The 21399-nt window shown below is 40.2% G+C and overlaps 1 protein-coding gene and 2 long non-coding RNA genes across 4 annotated transcripts; 1 reads left to right on the top strand and 2 right to left on the bottom strand.

Moving 5' to 3' along the window:
* Nucleotides 1-4717: 4717 nt before the first annotated feature.
* slc2a11b (solute carrier family 2 member 11b) lies at nt 4718-19782 on the top strand. Of its 2 annotated transcripts, XM_051950429.1 has the most exons (13): nt 4751-4877; nt 12973-13283; nt 13771-13869; nt 14327-14487; nt 14569-14693; nt 16696-16825; nt 16928-17076; nt 17389-17576; nt 17673-17783; nt 18672-18773; nt 18861-18936; nt 19044-19171; nt 19278-19782. In XM_051950429.1, the coding sequence occupies exons 2-13, from the start codon at nt 13212-13214 to the stop codon at nt 19470-19472; spliced, it is 1536 nt and encodes a 511-aa protein (XP_051806389.1). In that variant the 5' UTR covers nt 4751-4877; nt 12973-13211; the 3' UTR covers nt 19473-19782. The 2 variants fall into 2 exon arrangements, with proteins under 2 accessions (XP_022053805.1, XP_051806389.1); XM_022198113.2 differs by lacking the exon at nt 12973-13283 and having other exon boundaries at nt 4718-4877.
* LOC127534664 (uncharacterized) lies at nt 9277-10765 on the bottom strand. The gene is made up of 2 exons (XR_007942898.1): nt 9864-10765; nt 9277-9360 (listed from the first exon to the last, which is right to left on the bottom strand). It is a non-coding gene; the product is annotated as an uncharacterized LOC127534664 (long non-coding RNA).
* Nucleotides 12426-12966, bottom strand: LOC127534665 (uncharacterized). The gene is made up of 2 exons (XR_007942899.1): nt 12785-12966; nt 12426-12716 (listed from the first exon to the last, which is right to left on the bottom strand). It is a non-coding gene; the product is annotated as an uncharacterized LOC127534665 (long non-coding RNA).
* Nucleotides 19783-21399: the final 1617 nt, after the last annotated feature.

Here is a 21399-nt window from a genome sequence, read left to right on the forward strand (position 1 = left end):
CATGATGTTGGGATCAGGACCACACCATCTGCCCTCAGGACCCATACTGCATAGCAATGGAACCTAATAAACTCTTAATCTGACCATAGTGGTCATAAATATGTAGTGTCACATGTGATGAACAAAACTGTAGTGCCAAGAATTCACCACCCTCTCAGGCCATAACAAAAGCTGGTATTTACTTGCAGATGAAGTGGTATCAAAGCAGTAAAATGTCAAAGCCTGAAGGGAAACCAGCAGAACATAAAGCATACTGTAATGTGCAAACTCAGACTCCTCTTTGTAATGCTTTAACATCATCTGCTTTCATCAAGTGTTTTCTCCACCATGCATGTTTCTAACTTTGTGTGCTCTTTCTCCTCTAGATTGTTTTGTCTACATGGTTGCATATCCTACCAAACTCTTGAATGTTTATTGTTCTCATGTCACATTTATTGTCTGTATCTTACTGCTATCCCTTCCTCTCTCTCCTTTACAGTCACCCTAACCGGGTGAGGCAGATGCTGCCCTCCCTGAGCGTAGTTCTGCTGGAGTTTTCCTACTGTTAAAAGACAATCATTGGATTTGTTGGGTAGTTGGGTGATCCTATTATATGAAATGCTCTCAGGTAATTTGTGTTCTGAATCAATGCTTTATAGATAAACATGAACTTAATCAAATAGCTGCGTTGTTCTGGAAAGCTTTACATTGAAATAGCACATTACTATAAATTTTAAAAGTTTGAGACATTTTATTATTCCACAATGTAAAAATATTACTTGTTTCCAAATAAAAGTAATACAATTATGTACATTTGCAGAGTAGTTTCCAAAATACAGTACAAACATCTGCAATATTAAATTCATTCTGCACATGAAAATAATACACATTTTGATGACAGCAACTGTAGAAAGGCAAGGTGTTATTTCAGTCTTCATTCTTCTACATTAACACCACTTTCATTAAGACCCTACAGTATTCTATATTAAACCATATTGCTTGATTAACTGAAAAATTGAGGCTGATACCCTGGAAAATTATACACACAAAAAAAAATGGGCAAACATACTGTTGATAGTGGGGATAAAAAAGTTACATTGTCTTGTGTACAATAAAACATGTGATTACTTTTTTCTGCAATACGTACTCTGTGAAATATATATATATATATATATATATATATATATATATATATATAGTGGGTACGGAAAGTATTCAGACCCCTTGAAATGTTTCACTCTCTGTGTCATTGCAGCCATTTGCCAAAATCAAAAAAGTTCATTTTATTTCTCACTGATGTACACTCAGCACCCCATCTTGACAGAAAAAAACAAATGTAGAAATTTTTGCAAATTTATTAAAAAAAGAAAAACTGAAATATCACATGGTCAGAAGTATTCAGACCCTTTGCAGCGACATTCATATTTAACTCACATGCTGTCCATTTCTTCTGATCCTCCTCGAGATGATTCTGCTTCTTTATTGGAGTCCAGCTGTGTCTAATTAAACTGATTGGACTTGATTAGGAAAGGCACACACCTGTCTATATAAGACCTTACAGCTCACAGTGCATGTCAGAGCAAATGAGAATCATGAGGTCGAAGGAACTGCCCAAGGAGCTCAGAGACAGAATTGTGGCAAGGCACAGATCTGGCCAAGGTTACAAAAGAATTTCTGCAGCACTCAAGGTTCCTAAGAGCACAGTGGCCTCCATAATCCTCAAATGGAAGAAGTTTGGGACGACCACAACTCTTCCTAGACCTGGCCGTCCAGCCAAACTGAGCAATGGTGGGAGAAGAGCCTTGGTGAGAGAGGTAAAGAAGAACCCAAAGATCACTGTGGCTGAGCTCCAGAGATGCAGTCGGGAGATAGGAGAAAGTTCCACAAAGTCAACTATCACTGCAGCCCTCCACCAGTTGGGGCTTTATGGCAGAGTGGCCCGACGGAAGCCTCTCCTCAGTGCAAGACACATGAAAGCCCGCATAGTTTGCCAAAAAACACATGAAGGACTCCCAGACTATGAGAAATAAGATTCTCTGGTCTGATGAGACCAAGATTGAACTTTTTGGTGTTAATTCTAAGCGGTATGTGTGGAGAACACCAGGCACTGCTCATCACCTACCCAATACAATCCCTACAGTGAAACATGGTGGTGGAAGCATCATGTTGTGGGGGTGTTTTTCAGCTGCAGGGACAGGACGACTGGTTGCAATTGAAGGAAGGATGAATGCGGCCAAGTACAGAGATATCCTGGAGGAAAACCTCTTCCAGAGTGCTCAGGACAACAGGACAATGACCCTAAGCACACAGCTAAAATAACAAAGGAGTGGCTTCAGAACAACTCTGTGACCGTTTTTGACTGGTCCAGCCAGAGCCCTGACCTAAACCCAACTGAGCATCTCTGGAGAGACCTCAAAATGGCTGTCCACCAACGTTCACCATCCAACCTGACAGAACTGGAGAGGATCTGCAAGGAAGAATGGCAGAGGATCCCCAAATCCAGGTGTGAAAAACTTGTCATTCCCAAGAAGACTCATGGCTGTACTAGCTGAAAAGGGTGCTTCTACTCAATACTGAGCACAGGGTCTGAATATTTCTGACCATGTGATATTTCAGTTTTTCTTTTTTAATAAATTTGCAAAAATTTCTACATTTCTGTTTTTTTTCTGTCAAGATGGGGTGCTGAGTGTACATTAAAGCTGCTGTCCGGAGTTTGATTCGCAGCGTCTCCCAAAACACTGTTGGTCCCACCTTCCCTCCCTCTGATTTCGTCCCTTTATTTGTGCACGCGCGCAGTACCTGAGAGAAGTGCCCGGAGTGCTGCAGCATCTTGCCTGTTTTGCTGTTTTCCCGACGCGAGCACCCCGAGCCAAAAAACGTCCTGCAGTCTCTTGGCCTGACAAGCCGTGGGATTGGTAACTTTTCTGGAAGTTGCTGATCCCTGATGCTCTCTCCTCCACAAGCAAAACAAATGTGCGCACGGTTGCGTAGTGCGTAGCTCGCCCACCTCTGCATGGGCTTGCTTGCTGTGCGCGTAACCGTTGATTGACAGCATGACAAAGCTGAAGCTCGAACTTGATTGGTCGGCAGCAACCGGCGCTTTTTGGAATAACATGGGGGTCTATGAGAGGAAGGCGGAGCTCAGGAATAAATTTTCATATGGCGTTATACTAACTTTATATTATAGTATCGAACTAGACTAACACATTCAAGCTTTGTTAAAAAATGATACATAAATTGAAAACAAACGGAAACTCCGGACAGCAGCTTTAATGAGAAATAAAATGAACTTTTTTGATTTTGGCAAATGGCTACAATGACACAGAGAGTGAAAAATTTCAAGGGGTCTGAATACTTTCCGTACCCACTGTGTATAGATATATATATTAGTCTGTTGTAAACCAGGAAATCAGGCATGTATATTTTTTTAAGTTCTTCATTATTACAAAGTTATTTTACTGTACTTTAGTGCAGTCAAGTGTACCCCCAGTGAACCTCATGCAGCCTGCTTTGGATAATGTGCTTAAGTACGATGAATACAAAGCATATTAGAAATGCTGAAATCTGACAGAGTAAAAGTATAAAGTAGCAGAAACTTGAAACACCAAAGTACAAGTGCCAAATAATTGAGGAAATATATATTTAATTTGCACTATTTTCACACCTTGTTTACAGAATACCTAAATTCTTACTTGCTTATCGACATTTTGTCCATAACACATCTATATTTTATGTCCAGTAACCTCAGCTGACTTTGTGAAATGTCACTCCATTGTAAAAATGTTTATCCTTAAACAAAACAACATCTTACTTATTGTATTGCAAACAGAAATTTATCTGCCAGACTCACTTTCAATAGTGAAACTCAAGTTTTTAAAAATCAACTCTGACGTACAGAGTAAAGGCATTTTACTACAAAGCACACATTTTAACATCCGCATGAGTTTTATTTAGATGCAGGGCTTCTCATGTGAACCTCACACTGCTCCCAGAGCAACACTCATTATCACATGAGTGAATTTTTTTTCTTGCTGTCTGTGGAGCAGATGTCTGCTGACAACACTGTCTACTGTACATGGACATCCTTACAACACACTGGAACTAAAAGTGAAGTGAGCACAACTGAGAAATAGCACTTGTTACCTTTATTTCTGGGTGGATTTTCACTTTAAGGCTCAACTGGGAAAACGCTGTCAGAGATTCTTGCAGGATTAGAGGTTTTTGCAAGCTACTCGGCTGTGAGTCATTTTAGGACAGAGTTTCCTTGAAAAACCCTCATTGTTCTTATGGACGGATAATGGAAAGATTATTCTATCAATAATTTAAAGCCATTAAACCTCAACTATGTGACTCAGTTACAGAATAAAAGCCTGTGGTAAATGAAAAAATGTGTTCAGTTAGAATTCAATTTTGATGTCTTCTTACAAATAAATATAACGATTAGATATGATGACAACTTATTTTCTCTTCCAAAATGCTCTCTTATGTTACTGGGTAGTAAAATCTAACTGGTTGTTGTCTTTTGGGGGACTTGACCTGAAGACAATTGTGTCATGTCTGTTTATTTTGGGCTACAGGAAGACTGGGGGTTTGAAATAGTAAACTGTTAGCATGAAACAAAGAGTGTAGATTATTTCTGTATTTGGGTCAGCAGTGTTTGATTTACCTAAGGACATCCTTCAGCAGAGATCAGGAATGTGCTTTAAGAGTTAATAATCAGCCCTCATCCAGTCTCCACCCCGGAGCTGAGGTCATATGCTGCACCTTACAATAGGCTGCCATTATGTAAGCATCTCGACTCAAGTGGAACATTTATTACCAATCGTTCATTCAAACATCGCTTTACGGCAGCTTCCAAAATGAACTTCAGTGAGGGATCTGCGGAATCAAAGAAGCAGGTAAGTTAAAAAAAAAAAAAAAAGCAAATATTTCATTAGATGGAATTATCTGCTCAATAAAATTTGAATTCCACTCTTGCACGTGTTTTGGTGCATTATAAGGTGGATGAAACCTGTGTGAAGCAGTTTTTCTGGAACCAATGAGTAAAATGAAGTTGTGCGTCTCGGCAGCTCTACAAACATTAACTGAACCAATTATTAAAATACTCTCCTGCATTCAGTCTGCAGAAAATCCTGAGTCAAAGTCATATCAATTATTACACGGTTCTGCAAAAGTGTTTTTCACAAGGTTGCACCTTTTGTTTCAGGTCACAAATGACTACAGTGGAAATACAGCTTTCTGTGTTATTGGACTTCATGCAGCTTTGAACTATGGTCATCTGCTAAATACATTTGAAATGCATGCATCTTCATTTTATTACTTAATTTGATTACTTTATTGCTACGTGGAAGGCTTCACAGACAGTTTTACCCTAGAAGAGTTGTGGTTATTTGTTTGTCATCTTTCATTTTGTTAATTGTTGTATTTATTAATGATTCCTTCACTCGGAGTAATAGCAGTCAGTGCACAAGTCCAAGGAAAAAAGAAAGAAACATCACTTGGAATCATGCAGTCTAAAATGTAAAGTAAGCCACAGTAATATTACCACTTCATAGTTTCCTTCCTGATCACTAAATGCAGTCAGTTTTCATTTCAGCTCTTTTCTTGGATAATGGTAACCCTGTTAGTCTTTCCAAAGCTCAAAATCATTCCACTGGTCTGTGAAAGTCAAAATAAGGAACGAGGAGGAGAAAACCCACACATGCACAGTTAGAACATGCAAACATGCAAGATTCCAGGCTCAGGTCGGGACACAAACCGGGGATCTTTTAGCTGCAAGGTGACAGTGCTTACCACCGATTCACTGCACAGCCCAGTTTTAAGTTGTGTAGGTCATAATTAAATTTTGATAGGAATATACTTATACAAAGTGTCATGTGGAAGGTGGTTTTTGTTGTTGTTTTCTTTTTTGGCAATATGTAAAAGTGTAAATGTAGGACTTTTTCGAGGAGTCTTCTCTTTTTCACATAGGCTAAAAGGTACCACATACATCTCGCCTAGATTTATGATATGTAATTTTAAACAATAAATAAATATAATCTTATGTACAAGAGGCAAATTTGGATAGATCATAAGATTTCCCCTGTGAACTCCAGGTCGAAGGGGGAAGATGCCCCTTTTCAAGATGTCACATTTAGCTACATTTAAGTTGTCATCTGTTAGGATTTAATTAGCCTCTAAATTTGTCACTTCAGCATACTTCTTGTGTATGTATAAAATTGATATTCAAATTAAAAGTCTGTTTGAATTAAAAGACCTTAGACATTGTTCTTAAGGAGGACATCTTATCTTAGTTTAGCTCACCACTTCAGAACAAGGTAGTCTTTTGTGAAGGGTTTGTAACTGTTGATTTCATAATGGTAAAAAAAATATTTAAATTATAAATTGCAATTATTTTTTATAAGATCAGTTAAAAGCTGTTTAAAAAAACAAATTTATGGTTGCGAACTCTTGTTGTTAACTTTTACTATTCATGCACTTCTAATTATTGTAATCCACCATGTCTTCAGTTTTATATATTCCTGGAATAAATCACAAATAAATTGCTTTTTAGTCAGATACTATTCTAACCTTTGTATGGATTCATAAAGGAAAAGATAAACACCAGTCAGATTTTTTTTCCACTCTGACCACTTCAAACTTATTAATAATGAACGATAGCCCTTAACAATGCCTTTGAGAGCTTATTTACCATTTATCCACCCTGTAGAGACTTTTACTAAACAAAAATGGTAAATGGTCTGTATTTACAAGATACGTCACATTCACCCATTCACACACACATTCACACACTGATGGCGACAGTGTGTAGACATGTAGGACATGGTGCCGTTTCTATTTCCTGTTTATCAATGTGTCTGTTTTAATGCAGCATTAAGACAACTTGCAGCTGCTGCAGATCTTCACAGAACTTTACTGGCTGCTCTTCTAATGTTTGAAACATAGGGGGAGTCAACACCTAGGATGTTCTCCTTGTACTATTCAGGCATGATTCCTTAACACATTGTTACCTCCGCCAGGAGGTTATGTAATCATCGGAGTTTTTACCTCCGCCAGGAGGTTATATAATCACCGGAGTTTGTTTGTCTGTCCGTCTGTGTTTGTGTTTGTCTGTTAACAGCGTAACTCAAAAAGTCAAGGACGGATTTTCACCAAATTTGTACAGGATGTCCAGAAGAACACGAGTAAGAATCGATTAGATTTTGGAGGTGATCCGAATCACTGTCTGGATCCAGGAATTTTTTGAAGGTCGAAGGACAATTGAGATATGGCCGCCAGGCGGCCGCCAGCCATCTCTCCATTGTACAGACAGAGGTCGCTGCAACGATCCCGGGCAACGGCCGAATCCCCCGCGGCAGGTTCGGGCTTCCCGGGCGAGTCGGGACCGACGACACGAAGCGGCGGCGACGCGTGCGGTACCGTCACACACGCGCGCAACGGTACCGTCACGTGCGTGCGTCGCTGCAACGATCCCGGACGACGGCCGAATCCCCCGCGGCCGCTTTGGGCTGCCCGGGCGAGTCGGGACCGACGAAACGAAGCGGCGGCGACGCGTGCGGTACCGTCACACGCGCGCGCAACGGTACGTGCGTGCAGCGGCGCCGCGTGCAAAACACTGTGCTGTTACACTGTGCATGCATGTTATGCTTTCTGCACAAACTGTTGAAACTCAATAGACCCTTTAATGACCCACGTCACGAATGACGTCACAGCTTTAGCTGGAGGCAAAAGAGGAAGCCCACCGCCGTGAACGAAAGGCGAAAGACTGAGGGACTTGGCTCTATCAACTTTTCTAAAATGTCGTCCTGCTGTGTTTTTGGATGCCAGAATAGGAGGAATGACATTGGCGAACGCAAATTAAAGTTTTATAGGATTCCACCGAACACTCGTGCTCAGAGGGAACGAAGACAGTTGTGGTTAAATGCACTGAGGCGAAAAGACTGGACAGAGACGATCAGCTGCAGTCAATTCCAGCCATTTTCAGTACAAAAAAATCGCTAATATTCTATTTGTAAATAAAAAATATTCAATTCAATTCAATTCAATTCAGCTTTATTCCAGACACTGGATCCAAATACACACACCATAAGAACAAGGACACAACAAGACACAGAAAAAAAATACAATCAAAAACAATAACCCGTTAAATATGACGAGAAATACAGGGAATATTGGACGCGCATCGCGAAGTGCATTTCCTTGAAAACGACCGATTCGTGGATTATATACCGACTTCAAGACATGTTTTGGACAAAATAGTTTATTGACTTGTTTCGTCTGGATGTCCAAGGTTGGATTATGGCCGTTTTTTGTGGAATATTTTAATCTGTGTGTAATAATGAACCCGGGAATATGAGTCGCGCTGGGTTCGTTAAAGCCGTGTACAGAGAAAGGATGGATGGATATTCGTTGTTTGTCGGACAAATGTGTTTTTCTCACCCGCTGTGGTAATCACATCTGAAAGTGGTTTATACCGGCGGATTCATGAGAATCTAAGCTTTCCATCGGCGTAGTGTTTATGTAATCGCGTTTGCAGCCTTCGGACATTCTTTAAATTCCTATGCAAATTAGTAAGTGTACCGCCGGCGGTACACTGAAGTTTAACGGGTTAAAAATGCTCGAGTTTGCAGCGCAAACTCCCAGCGCAAACTATATACTCCCAGTCCCGCTTGACTTCTCGCTCAGCTTTTGCCTCCAGCATAAGCCCCGCCCACAAAAAACGTCACAATGTTTGTAAACAAATAAAGGGTCTATACCAGAGCCCTAGAGATAGTAAGAGTTGCGACACTCATGCTCTCGCAGCGGGGCGGTCACGTGGTTCATGTAAGCCTGAATAGTTCCAAACAGGCAGCGCTGTCATTTCCTTCTATGGGACTGAGAGCGGCGATTTCACGGTAAAAAAAAAGGAATAAAATCACACCTCCAAGTACTTGTTTGATTATAAATTCATTGGAGTATGTATGTAAATTTCAGTTTTACATTTTGAGCCGTATGGTGACATATTAAAGACACTTTTGGGGTTTTGGAGGGAATGTTTCACATTCGTGTTAGCATGAAAAATCGACTTTTACACAGAAATGTAAGATGATTGAAGATGTTAATTTTTGCCCAGCTGGATTATTGTATTTCCAGACAATGTCTATATTTCTCTGATTCACTTACCCGTAGTCTGGGAGTTATTGAAAAGCAGAGTAACAACAGTCCATTCAGCAGATAGTGTCCAGGCAGGAGTTGACTCACTATAACCATTTTAAGACATACACAAAATATATATTCAAGAATAACAACTCATTATGCTTTGATGAATGAAATAGTATGTTTTTATTGACAATGGGAGAAACAATGAGGGTCTTCGTGTCTTCAGTGAGGGCTCTCGGGATACTGGAGGATAGATAGATACGATAGATATTAATAAATATATTTGTTAAATACTTACAAGTATAAGTTTATGCATTATAAAGGGTCTCATATAAAGGACGTAGTCTTGACAATTAAAAAGAGGTAGCGATGTAGCTAGGTAGCTTTCAAAGAAGAGCTAACAAGCACATGGCCATGCCTGAAAGTTGGTCATCTGCTAATATTCACAAATACAGATAAATGTATGCACCACAAAGGGCTTCTGATATAATATAAAGACGTTAAAATTAAAAAGAGGTAGCGACTCATCAGCAATTAATCCGTCAATCTATTCCTGGAGATAACTTCACAACTAACAGCAGAGTCGAGCTAAAAAAAAAGTAGCAGAAATTCGGTCGTCTACAAAGATAAAAAATATAATTACGCTGCGCAAATACAAATAAAGCTCAGCATATGCATCATAAAGAGCCTCTGATAAAATATAGGCAGTTGACAATTCAAAAGAGGTAGGCATTTCATCAATTTACCTCCACATATACTCAACGACCTGCAGTGCAAATGAACGGTGGCTGTCAGTGTCGAAGCGGTGCTTGGAACTAAACAAGCCTCCACAACCCGGAAGTAGACTGGAAGAAAGCGTACAACGGGACCCTATGGGAGTGTCGCAACTCTTACTATCTCTAGAGCTCTGGTCTATACCAGGGGTCGGCAACCTTTAACACTCAAAGAGCCATTTCGACCCGTTTCCCACAGAAAAGAAAACACCGGGAGCCGCAAAATCCTTTTGTCATTTAAAATGAAGACAACACTGCATATATCGCTTTTTTTTTACTTCTATGCCCTTGTTAATCAGTCGTGATTAATTAATTACAAAGCCTCTAATTAGATTCATTTTTTAAATTGTGTCCTTCCACTAATATTTATCTTACCTGGTTAATGTCATTTTTGCTCCTGGACCTCAAATGTTACATAATGTTAGCTGGAACTCAATATTTTGCGAATGTCTATTTGACTTGTAAAATCTATTTATCTATTTATCTTAAGCTAATAACTTTTCTCCGGTAAGTCGCTGCCCTGTTTTCCAAGACGTTACTCCTCTGACTCTCTGACCTGCTGCCGTGTTCTTGCGTGTAACGTGTATTACCCTATCATGAGTACTTTTGACTCAAAGACAAGACGTGTCTTTCTTGGAGTGGAGCTTTAATATACAGGCTTGCCATTCTTGAGTACAAAACGATGTGAAACTACATGCGTTGCTTCTCCATCTCCTCCGGATCAACCTTGCGCTCTCATGTCCCAGCCAGGGGAAAACCCCAGCAGCACATCCGGTGAAGTGACACGTCAAAATAAGAGCGGTAATTTCACAATAAAACTCTCTATATTAAAATGCATTGAAACGCGCCTGAAAGGCAGAACAATTTATTTTCCAAAGTTACAGGGAGCCACAACAGAGGGCTGAAAGAGCCGCATGCGGCTCCGGAGCCGCGGGTTGCCGACCCCTGGTCTATACAATCCGTCCATGACTTTGTGAGTTATGCTGTTAACAGACAGACAGATGGCCTGGCGGAGGTAGGCGCTCTCCGAGTGCTTTTCTAGTTGTACATGAAGTCTTGTATTCTCAACCTTTTAAAATCTGTTTTCAATATTGCATGCATTAACATATTACTCTTCTTTGTCATTTAAGGGTTGTGGTTTATGAAAATTTGATTAAAAAAGACACCTAAATATTTGTAAAATCATATTGCAAGTGAAAATAGCTGAGGAATGTAGGCTTGTTTCTCAGCAAAAATTAGTATTGAGCGAATACAGACTATCTGTCAGGAGTTTAAATGAACTGAACTGAGGTAGATTCTTCATTGGCCAAATACATTCACACATACCAGGAATCTGACTTCAGACTAGTGTCTCTTAAGATGTTTACACAGAATGCAACAATACAACAATAATTGGTGACATATGCTTGCAAAGCAATACATTAAAACAACAATTCAAGCAGAATTCTTATAGATTTGAAACAAAGAAAAGATGTGCACTGAAGTCTGCATAAATATAAAATGTGTAAAGACCATATGGGCTATCTCGCAGTGAATATTTACAGTATATGCACTAATGCTGCTTGTCTGTGTTTAGTGAATGCAGCTTGCTTGAATATATATTTGACGATAGCATATGTATGTAACAGCTGAAAAAGTCGGAATGCTGAAGAGACAGAAAAGATTTAACTCTCAGAGATCATTTTCCTCGACTCTCCACCTCCTTGATTGCTGTTGGAAAGCTTGGTTGCTGTTTTCTACACCTATATCATTTTCTCCTTATTTATGCTCAGAAATACACAAGAGTTTGTTCTGCAGTGTAACTTATGTGGGTTTTGTCACAAATCTGGCTCAAAGGAAGGACAAAAGATGGAGATGACCCATGGCAAATTAAAGTTAAATGCAATTTCTTAACAAAACTGAGGTAAATGTGCAATCAGTAATGTCTGTAGTGAATGGATGTGTGATCATGTGTGCAAGAAAAGAAAATAGCTTCACCGAACCAGCCAAACCATACCCTAGGAAATCCAAGAGAAAATGGAGGATGAGCCCCATTGCCAGCTAAACACCAGTTTATATAGGAGACAACCCAGGTGTCAGCAATCAGGTGAGCAGTGCACCCAGGTGTCAGCCATCATGGCCAATGAGCCGCTCTCCCAGCTCCTACCAACCAGCTGAACAGGAACAGGTCTTGAGGCCTAGGAGCTGTCACAGTTTAGATCTAGATGTTACATGAGTTACATACTACAATGGATGCAACAGTGTAATTTTCAACAATTATTTATTTCATAAGGAGAATTGAGTATCCCTGCTTACTTCATCATCTGCCTCTGAAACTCATTGAACCTAGTTAATTTTACAGCACCACAAATGGCGGATCAACCCGCAGGTATAACATGCATGAATTCACTTCAAACTTTAGGGCACAGCAAAAGAACCGCAAGCTAACACACCTTCACATGAAAACACACCACAAATGGAGAGTCAGAGCATAGATGATATTAACAGGGGAAGTGACCCAAATCAAACCAACATAAAACAAAAGACAAATGTAGGGAGTTAGTTCGCCCGCACAAGTTCTTTATTTTTTCACACAGCTGTAGTGTATTACTGGGCGAACTAACTCAAATTAAAAAATACAAACAAGATTACAACAAGGACAGCAGGCAGCGGCCCACACGAATACTGCAATACACAAAACACAACATTACCAAAAGCTAAAAAACACTTTAATCACCGCTCTAAAAACATTAAAAAGCCGCATACCTGAAACGCCGTCGTCTCACACTCAGTTGTTCACTCACACGGTGCCACAATCACTTCATTCTGCAGCAAGTCCATAAAACCCTGCCATACAACATGCATATAAAATACTGAACAACATAAAACAACCACCATATTACAATAATATTTACCGGATTGTCTCATTTCATCCTCCTGCCTGGCGTGTGTGCCCAGCAAACACTTCAGGCCACCCCACAGGAAACCAGCATCTCCTTCGGCAAACAGCCGACTTCCTTTTTAAAGGAAAATGCCCAGGAGAAGAGCGACACCCTATGGTGTCCTATGCTACATAGATATATATTTCTTCTTTGTTTTCCAGGTAATACAACTCCGCGATCTGTATTTGGATGCTGTCATAGTACCATGAAATCTTGATTAACATGGAACAACATAGCAGATTCTCTACACCCCATTTTGACAACAAGTCCATTGTACTAGCCTCAGCATAAACTCGTCCTCCAATCTATTCTAAGTTTATCGTTGAAAGAAAGCTCTTGCTTGAAGGAGACTCTGCACTCAAACAGCAACAAAATATTGGCGCAAAACATCTGCAACAAAATGCCCAAAGAAAATGTGGATGAATATCAGCTTCTGCTCATTAAAGGAGCACAAGACAGAAAGTGGCTAAAGGTAGGTGGACTGATGAGATGTAGCTTTCTATGCAGGATTAAATAAAATGTATGTTTGAATGTTAGTGATATTTGCGTGTGTGTTTTAGCATTTGCTACATTGTGGGGACCAAATGTCCTCACAACTGTAGGAAATCTGAAAACTATGTCACTTGTGGGGACATCTTTCGGGCCCCACAAGTTTAAACAGTGTTTTCTTGGCCATGTTGTTGTTACTGAAAAAAGTAAAAGTGCAAAAACGTTTCTTTAGGGTTAGCCATTGTTTTGGTTAGGGTTAGGGTTTGGTTAAGGTTAGGGTAAGGGTTAGGGGTTAGATATGAATGGGAGTCAAAGGTAGGTCCCCACAAAGATAGAAAAACAGTGTGTGTGTGTGTGTGTGTGTGTGTGTGTGTGTGTGTGTGTGTGTGTGTGTGTGTGTGTGTGTGTGTGTGTGTGTGTGTGTGCGTGCGTGCGTGCGTGTGCGTGTGCGTGTGTGTTTCTATTTCCAGTTTCCAAGCAAATCTCTTCTTCTGGCTGTGTGTGCTGCTTGTATCGGAGGAACCTTTCAGTATGGATATAATGTATCTGTCATCAATGCACCCACACAGGTAATGACTCTGCTGCCTCTCACTGGTTTGATTTCTGTGCTGACAAACACAATAGCATTATTAAAATAACATAATAATGAGAACAGAAGCAGATATAGAGGGTGTCCACACACTACGGCATCAAAATGCTAAACTTGATTCACTCTGTTGTGAAAATTGAGCAACACAAACCACAGAATAGACACGCGTATTATTGTGTAAGAGTTTAATGTCAGATGAGTGAAGAATAAAACAGCCCACACAGGTCTTGTGCTCCTCGTTTGTAGCATGAAGGCCTGTGAATACTCTGCTTCTACATCAAGCGTGTGAATCAAGCTTTTTTAGCATGTCTGATATTTAGTCTATTTAATGCCTGCTGGAATATTTTTTTCTAATATCCAGCTCCACTGCATAATAATGTACAGTAATAACACTGAACTGCCATTCTGATTTCATTCTCTTCTTCGTTTATCTTTAGTCTGTGCAGAAATTCATCAACCAAACCTGGAGGGAGCGCTACCAAACCGGCATATCAGAAGATGTTCTCACCCTTCTCTGGTCCACTATTGTGTCTATGTTCACTTTAGGAGGATTTGTAGGAGTAACGATTGGTGGGACGTTGTCTGTAAAGCTCGGCAGGTACTGATGAAACAGAAATACTGGCATGCCACCTGTTGTTTTCTGTATTGAAGATTTGCTGCTGTAATGTGCTTGTTGCAGGAAAGGGACTCTGCTGACCAATAACATTTTTGCATTACTGGCTGCTCTGCTGATGGGTCTGAGCCACCCTGCAGGATCATTTGAATTACTCATCATCGGACGTCTTCTCAGTGGAATAAATGCAGGTAGATATTTTAGGAAGCTTCATTCCTGAAAGACAGATGTGCTGACCTCATAGCTCCCCTACTTTCAACTTGGTTGCCCTTTTTATGTTTTTATATGTGACGATGTTTTTTGTGTTTTGTTAGGTGTTTTATATGAGCTGCTGGATACAACAATTTCCCTATGGGGATAAATAAAGTACAGTGCCTTGTGAAAGTATTCGGCCCCCTTGAACTTTTCAACCTTTCGCCACATTTCAGACTTCAAACATAAAGATATAAAATTCTAATTTTTTGTCACGAATCAACAACAAGTGGGACACAATCGTGAAGTGGAACGAAATTTATTGGATATTTTAAACTTTTTTAACAAATAAAAACCTGAAAAGTGGGGCGTGCAATATTATTCGGCCCCCTTGCATTAGTACTTTCTATCGCCGCCTTTTGCTGCAATTACAGCTGCAAGTCGCTTGGGGTATGTCTCTATCAGTTTTGCACATTGAGAGACTGAAATTCTTGCCCATTCTTCCTTGCAAAACAGCTCGAGCTCAGTGAGGTTGGATGGAGAGCGTTTGTGAACAGCAGTCTTCAGCTCTGCCCACAGATTCTCGATTGGATTTAGGTCTGAACTTTGACTTGGCCATTCTAACACCTGGATACGTTTATTTGTGAACCATTCCATTGTAGATTTGGCTTTATGTTTTGGATCATTGTCCTGTTGGAAGATAAATCTCCGTCCCAGTCTCAGGTCTTTTGCAGACTCCAACAGGTTTTCTTCCAGAATGGTCCTGTATTTGGCTCCATTCATCTTCCCATCAATTTTAACCATCTTCCCTGTCCCTGCTGAAGAAAAGCAGGCCCAAACCATGAGGCTGCCACCACCATGTTTGACAGTGGGGATGGTGTGTTCAGGGTGATGAGCTGTGTTGCTTTTACGCCAAACATATCGTTTTGCATTGTGGCCAAAAAGTTCCATTTTGGTTTCATCTGACCAGAGCACCTTCTTCCACATGTTTGGTGTGTCTCCCAGGTGGCTTGTGGCAAACTTCAAACGAGACCTTTTATGGATATCTTTGAGAAATGGCTTTCTTCTTGCCACTCTTCCATAAAGGCCAGATTTGTGCAGTGTACGACTGATTGTTGTCCTGTGGACAGACTCTCCCACCTCAGCTGTAGATCTCTGCAGTTCATCCAGAGTGATCATGGGCCTCTTGGCTGCATCTCTGATCAGTCTTCTCCTTGTTCGAGGTGAAAGTTTAGAGGGACGGCCGGGTCTTGGTAGATTTGCAGTGGTCTGATACTCCTTCCATTTCAATATGATTGCTTGCACAGTGCTCCTTGAGATGTTTAAAGCTTGGAAAATCTTTTTGTATCCAAATCCGGCTTTAAACTTCTCCACAACAGTATCTGGGACCTGCCTGGTGTGTTCCTTGGTCTTCATGATGCTCTCTGCACTTTAAACAGAACCCTGAGACTATCACAGAGCAGGTGCATTTATACGGAGACTTGATTACACACAGGTGGATTCTATTTATCATCATCAGTCATTTAGGACAACATTGGATCATTCAGAGATCCTCACTGAACTTCTGGAGTGAGTTTGCTGCACTGAAAGTAAAGGGGCCCAATAATATTGCACGCCCCACTTTTCAGTTTTTTATTTGTTAAAAAAGTATAAAATATCCAATAAATTTCGTTCCACTTCATGACTGTGTCCCAATTGTTGTTGATTCTTGACAAAAAATTAAAATTTTATGTCTTTATGTTTGAAGCCTGAAATGTGGCGAAAGGTTGAAAAGTTCAAGGGGGCCGCCTTGAATACTTTCACAAGGCACTCTATCCATCTATCCATCCATCCATCCATCCATCCATCCATCCATCCATCCATCCATCCATCCATCCATCCATCCATCCATCCATCCATCCATCCATCCATCCATCCATCCATCCATCCATCCATCCATTGGGTTTGAAGATTGCCTGTCACTCTTCTGAAATGCGCATTCATTGTTTTTCATTTTTGCAGGTATTGGCCTATGTGTTCAGCCTCTGTATCTGGGTGAAATCGCCCCGACTGCAATACGTGGAGCTATGGGGATGGGAACCTCGGTTTTCATCACTGGTGGGATCTTGACTGGACAAGTGATGGGTCTCAAGTAAATTTTGAAAATATGAACTTTTCGTGTGAATCTGAGTTCAAATTTAATTGCTGTGTTGATTAAAAAGCATGTTGAGGTGATGTCTATGTGACTACACAGAGAGCTCCTGGGAAGAGAGGAGCACTGGCCCATCCTGCTCTCCACCACTTGCATCCCGGCGTTCCTGCAGCTCCTGATCCTGCCGTGGTTCCCGGAGAGTCCACGCTACCTGCTTATTGACAAAGCAGACGATGAAGGGTGTAAGAAAGGTAAAATGAGGATGCAACTGCTGTTTCCTTTTCAAAATCGATGGGATTCAGGTTTTGTCTGCAAAGATCGATCTAGTGCATGTGACAGTGTGAAAGGCTGAGGACTCTCCTCTTCTCTGAAATTGCCAGAGGCAGAGACTTTTTGTTTCTTGGGTAAAGCATGTGACTACGTTGTGATAGTGGCGCAAAGATGTGAGAAAGATCTGGTTTGATGCAGGAAACCTTCTCTAACGGGCTTCTTAAACGCAGACCCCGGCCTGGTCAGATGAGAAAAGGCATCAGACACTGTGTCATGTGTCTTTCTGTCTGCAGCTCTGAAGCAGCTGCACGGTATGGCTGCCTGTGACGGTGAGCGTGAGGATATCGAGAAGGAGAAGAACAATTTAGTTGGATTCCAGGCCAAGAAACCGTGGGAGCTGTTCACTGATCGCAGTTTACGCTGGCAGCTTCTCACCATCATTGTGCTCAGCATTGCACAACAGCTGAGCGGCATCAATGCTGTTTGTACATGAATGACCACTTTAAGAAGTTTACAAAAAGAAGAAGGTCTGTTTAAAAAGTTAAACTTCTGTTTTTCTGGTCTGCACTTCCTGCAGATTTACTTCTATGCAGAGTACATGTTCAAACAATCAGGTATTCCCGTTGATAAAATCCCATATGCGACTGTCGGAACTGGTGCCTGTGAATGCATCACAGCCTTAACATGTGTAAGTATGAGATTCCCATTAAATCTTTAAGCACATTTCTCTGAGAAGCCTTGAATTTATGATTTTACTTGGTGCTATAGCAAACAGAGAAATAATGGCACAGTAAATGTTTATCAACAGGTGTAAAATCTCAGACTTTTAAGTGACTTTTAACCCATGTGGCGTCCTGCGGGTCAAACTGACCCCTTTTAAAGTTTGAAAATGTGGAATAAAAAATATTTTCACAGTGAAACTTCTGATGTCCACGTTTTCAACATTTTTGGGAAATTTTTGAAAATATTTTGGTGTTAAAAAAAAGAAATGTTAAAAAAATGTTTCTTAAGAACATTCACAAAAAAATCTACCAAAATCCAGCAAAATTCACTGGATTTTGGTTGATTTTTTGTGAAAAAAAAAAAGAAAAAAAAGAAAATGTTTGAGATTTTACTTCTTTATATATAGTCACTTTAGATATTTTTAAGATTTTTTTGCTTGTTTTTTGAAAATTTCTTACCAAATTTGGAGGATTTATTTTATTTTTTTTTACAAATAAACTTTTAAACTTTTAAGGAATTATTGAAATTTTCTTCATGAATGTTTTGCAAATTTTCAGAAGTTTGGGGATTTTTTTGCTGAATTTTGGGATTTTTTTTTCAGAAAAGGAAACACTGTTTTTTGGTGCCTATAAATGAAGACATTATTGTAAATTACTGAAAAACTATCAAAAGATACAATGCAATAAAAAGAAACAGAAAAGTATGAGTGAGATAACTGGAAATACAGCATATAATGATCAAATATGAAGCAGGATTTCTTGGAACGAACCTGCCACGAAAGGTTCAGAGGTTTAGTGTGAAGTGTTTGCCCGCCAAGTGTTTTTGGTCTTGTGACATGATGTGTGTCTCACAGGGAATGCTCATCGAATGTCTGGGAAGGAAAGTGCTCATCGCAGGCGGATACACTCTGATGAGCATCTGCTGCATTTTATTCACGCTGACGCTCACTTTTCAGGTAATTAACTGCAATAACAGACTTTTCGTAATAAAGGCATCATAATCCCTATTTCTAGCTTAACACTTCTTTCTCTTTTTGTCTCAGGATGCCAGCCCAGTGTTCCCATACTTGAGCATGGTGTGTGTTTTTGCTTTTATCTTGAGTTTTGGCTTGGGACCAGGTAAGTCACTGAAATAGTAACATTCTTCGTGCTTCGTGCTGCCTTTCCCAAGCAGCTGCACAACAGTTCTAACAGTGGTTTCTTTTGTTGGTTCTTCTGCTGTGAAGGTGGCGTGACCAACATCTTAATCACTGAGCTGTTCACACAAAACGCACGCCCTGCAGCGTACATGATCGCCGGATCAGTGAACTGGCTGAGCTTTTTCTCCATTGGCATGATCTTCCCCTTTATTGTGGTAACTGTTCAGGATGAGAGAAAAAAGCTTTATTAAGACTTTTAAAGTAAAGAAGCAAGTTTTGATGTTTGAAAGAGTCACTGTCACTTGTGTTTCTTTTCCACAGCTCGGCCTGAAGCAGTACTGTTTCCTGGTCTTCCTGGTCGTCTGCTGCTCAGTGGGAACGTACATTTTCCTTGTTGTTCCCGAAACTAAGAACAAAACTTTCCTGGAAATCCAGAATGAGTTCCAGTCGTCCAACAAGAGGAAGGTGGGCAGCTCTGATGGAGCAGGGACAACACTGCTAACGACTTCTATATGAGACGCACCTCATATCTGAGGGGTCGAGTGACTGAAGCCTCTTTGTCTCTCACAATCGTTATGACACAAAGATAATTAATGAGAATTTCAAGTTTAGACATGACACTACATGTCCGTGATGTAGCGTAACAATGAATTACACTGTCAACTATGGTGCCTTCAGAGATGTGCTGGATAGTCGTAGCTGAATCTCTCTAGATGATCTACAAAGTGATCCTGTTGCTTCATATTTTCGTATGACAAGTTCTGGTTTTCAAAGCTTTTATAAAGGGTGCTCAACTGAGACTTTTCAATAAAGATAAGTTTGTGAACATGTTTTTCCAAACCCATGTAAATGAGCTCAGAGTGAACTCTGCATGGCATTTAGGCTGCTTGATGTTTAGCTTTTCTAATCTTTCGGTGTGGCATGTGATCTGGAGAACAGAGGGTTCACTGAAGTGGTGCTCATTTGTAGGTTTAGAAAGAGTTTTACTGAGCGTGCGTGCGTGCGTGCGTGCGTGCGTGCGTGTGTGTGTGTGTGTGTGTGTGTGTGTGTGTGTGTGTGTGTGTGTGTGTGTGTGTGTGTGTGTGTGTGTGTGTGTGTGTGTGTGTGTGTGACGGAGAGTATCAAATTATTAGATGTGTTGATATTTTCCCCTAAAAAGACAACATATGATTAATATTTATGTGACTATATATGAAAAGAGACTAACGTAAAAGAACTGAACAATGTCATTTTCAGAGGATTCTAACAGTTGTTTAGTTGGCATGGTTACCTTTAAAGATCTAACATGACTTGACAATATGAAAGCATGTGCTCGATAAAGTCCAAATCATCTGAGTAAAACAGAAAACCAGAAGCTAAAAGAGCTCGACTCAAACTGAACTGCACCGTCATTCTGATTGTGACACAGCAGTTTACCTGTGACCTTCAAATCATTTTTATCTGTCCCCAAAACAACAATGTTTAAGGAAAAAAATCTACTTGAGAATGAGTTAATAAATTTACTTAGAACATCCTCAGAGTAACTACTTGAAACTGACTACTTGTCTTGAGTAATTGGCTCAAATTCACATCTCCAATAATAGGCTTAACTTCAAAACTATCCATGGCAGCCTTGAGGAAAATGTGATCAGATTACATGTGTGTGCTTTTATTAAAATTGTTTGGTGAGCACAAATACCTTAAAAAGAAGAGATAAAACTCTGAATGGAGCAACCAGACTGGTTGGCTCATGTAGTCAGTATGAGTATGTCCTTAAGTTGTTCAGACAGTAACACAGCTGACTCCTGATTTCAATGATATGCTTCACTTAGCAGGAAAAATGTTGGCAGCCAAGATTTGGACAGATATGTTACTGATTTTAAGCAACAAGCTGTTGTCTCAGTGGGAAGCAGAGACCATACATGCTTGGCGAGATTAACCTGTGTGGCAAAAATAAGCTGTGGGCCGCTGCTAAACCTCCACTCCTGCTCTCTGTGCTCTGTGTATGTAACATGCACCCTGTGGCCTTCAAACACCTATGAAGTGACAGCAGACTGCTCATGCCTGCTTATTTATATTACATTATATTATATTATTATATTACAGTACACCTATGCTATAATCTACATGGTTCCCAGATACACACTATGCACACTATACATGACATATGTAAAGGTCTCAAAACAAAGTTTGGACATTGGGTCTCCATTTAAGACAGGCCCTCAAGATAAAGCAGTAACACAAGACTTGTTTAAAGCTCTTTATTATTTCAAATGATATTTGTTTTTAATGGGCAATCTTGTCAATAAATAAATAAAAATGTTGGATTGGCAAAGCATGTTTTAAGTCTGTCTTTTGGAAGTACAGTGAATACACTATTATATACTGTTATATGCTGTCAAAAACCCATGCTGGGTGTTTATATATACATATAAAACTGTGGCAAAATCTGCTACACAATAGT

This window comes from Acanthochromis polyacanthus, chromosome 7, assembly GCF_021347895.1.
Source record: "Acanthochromis polyacanthus isolate Apoly-LR-REF ecotype Palm Island chromosome 7, KAUST_Apoly_ChrSc, whole genome shotgun sequence".
Taxonomy (NCBI): Eukaryota; Metazoa; Chordata; class Actinopteri; family Pomacentridae; genus Acanthochromis; species Acanthochromis polyacanthus.

Bases quoted from the DNA above. Each gene is read 5' to 3' on its own strand.
- slc2a11b (XM_051950429.1), top strand. From the start codon at position 13,212: ATGCCCAAAGAAAATGTGGATGAATATCAGCTTCTGCTCATTAAAGGA. The intron at 14,488-14,568 runs GTACTGATGAAA...TGCTTGTTGCAG, and splicing joins TTGTCTGTAAAGCTCGGCAG to GAAAGGGACTCTGCTGACCA. The intron at 18,774-18,860 runs GTAATTAACTGC...TTTTTGTCTCAG, and splicing joins CGCTGACGCTCACTTTTCAG to GATGCCAGCCCAGTGTTCCC.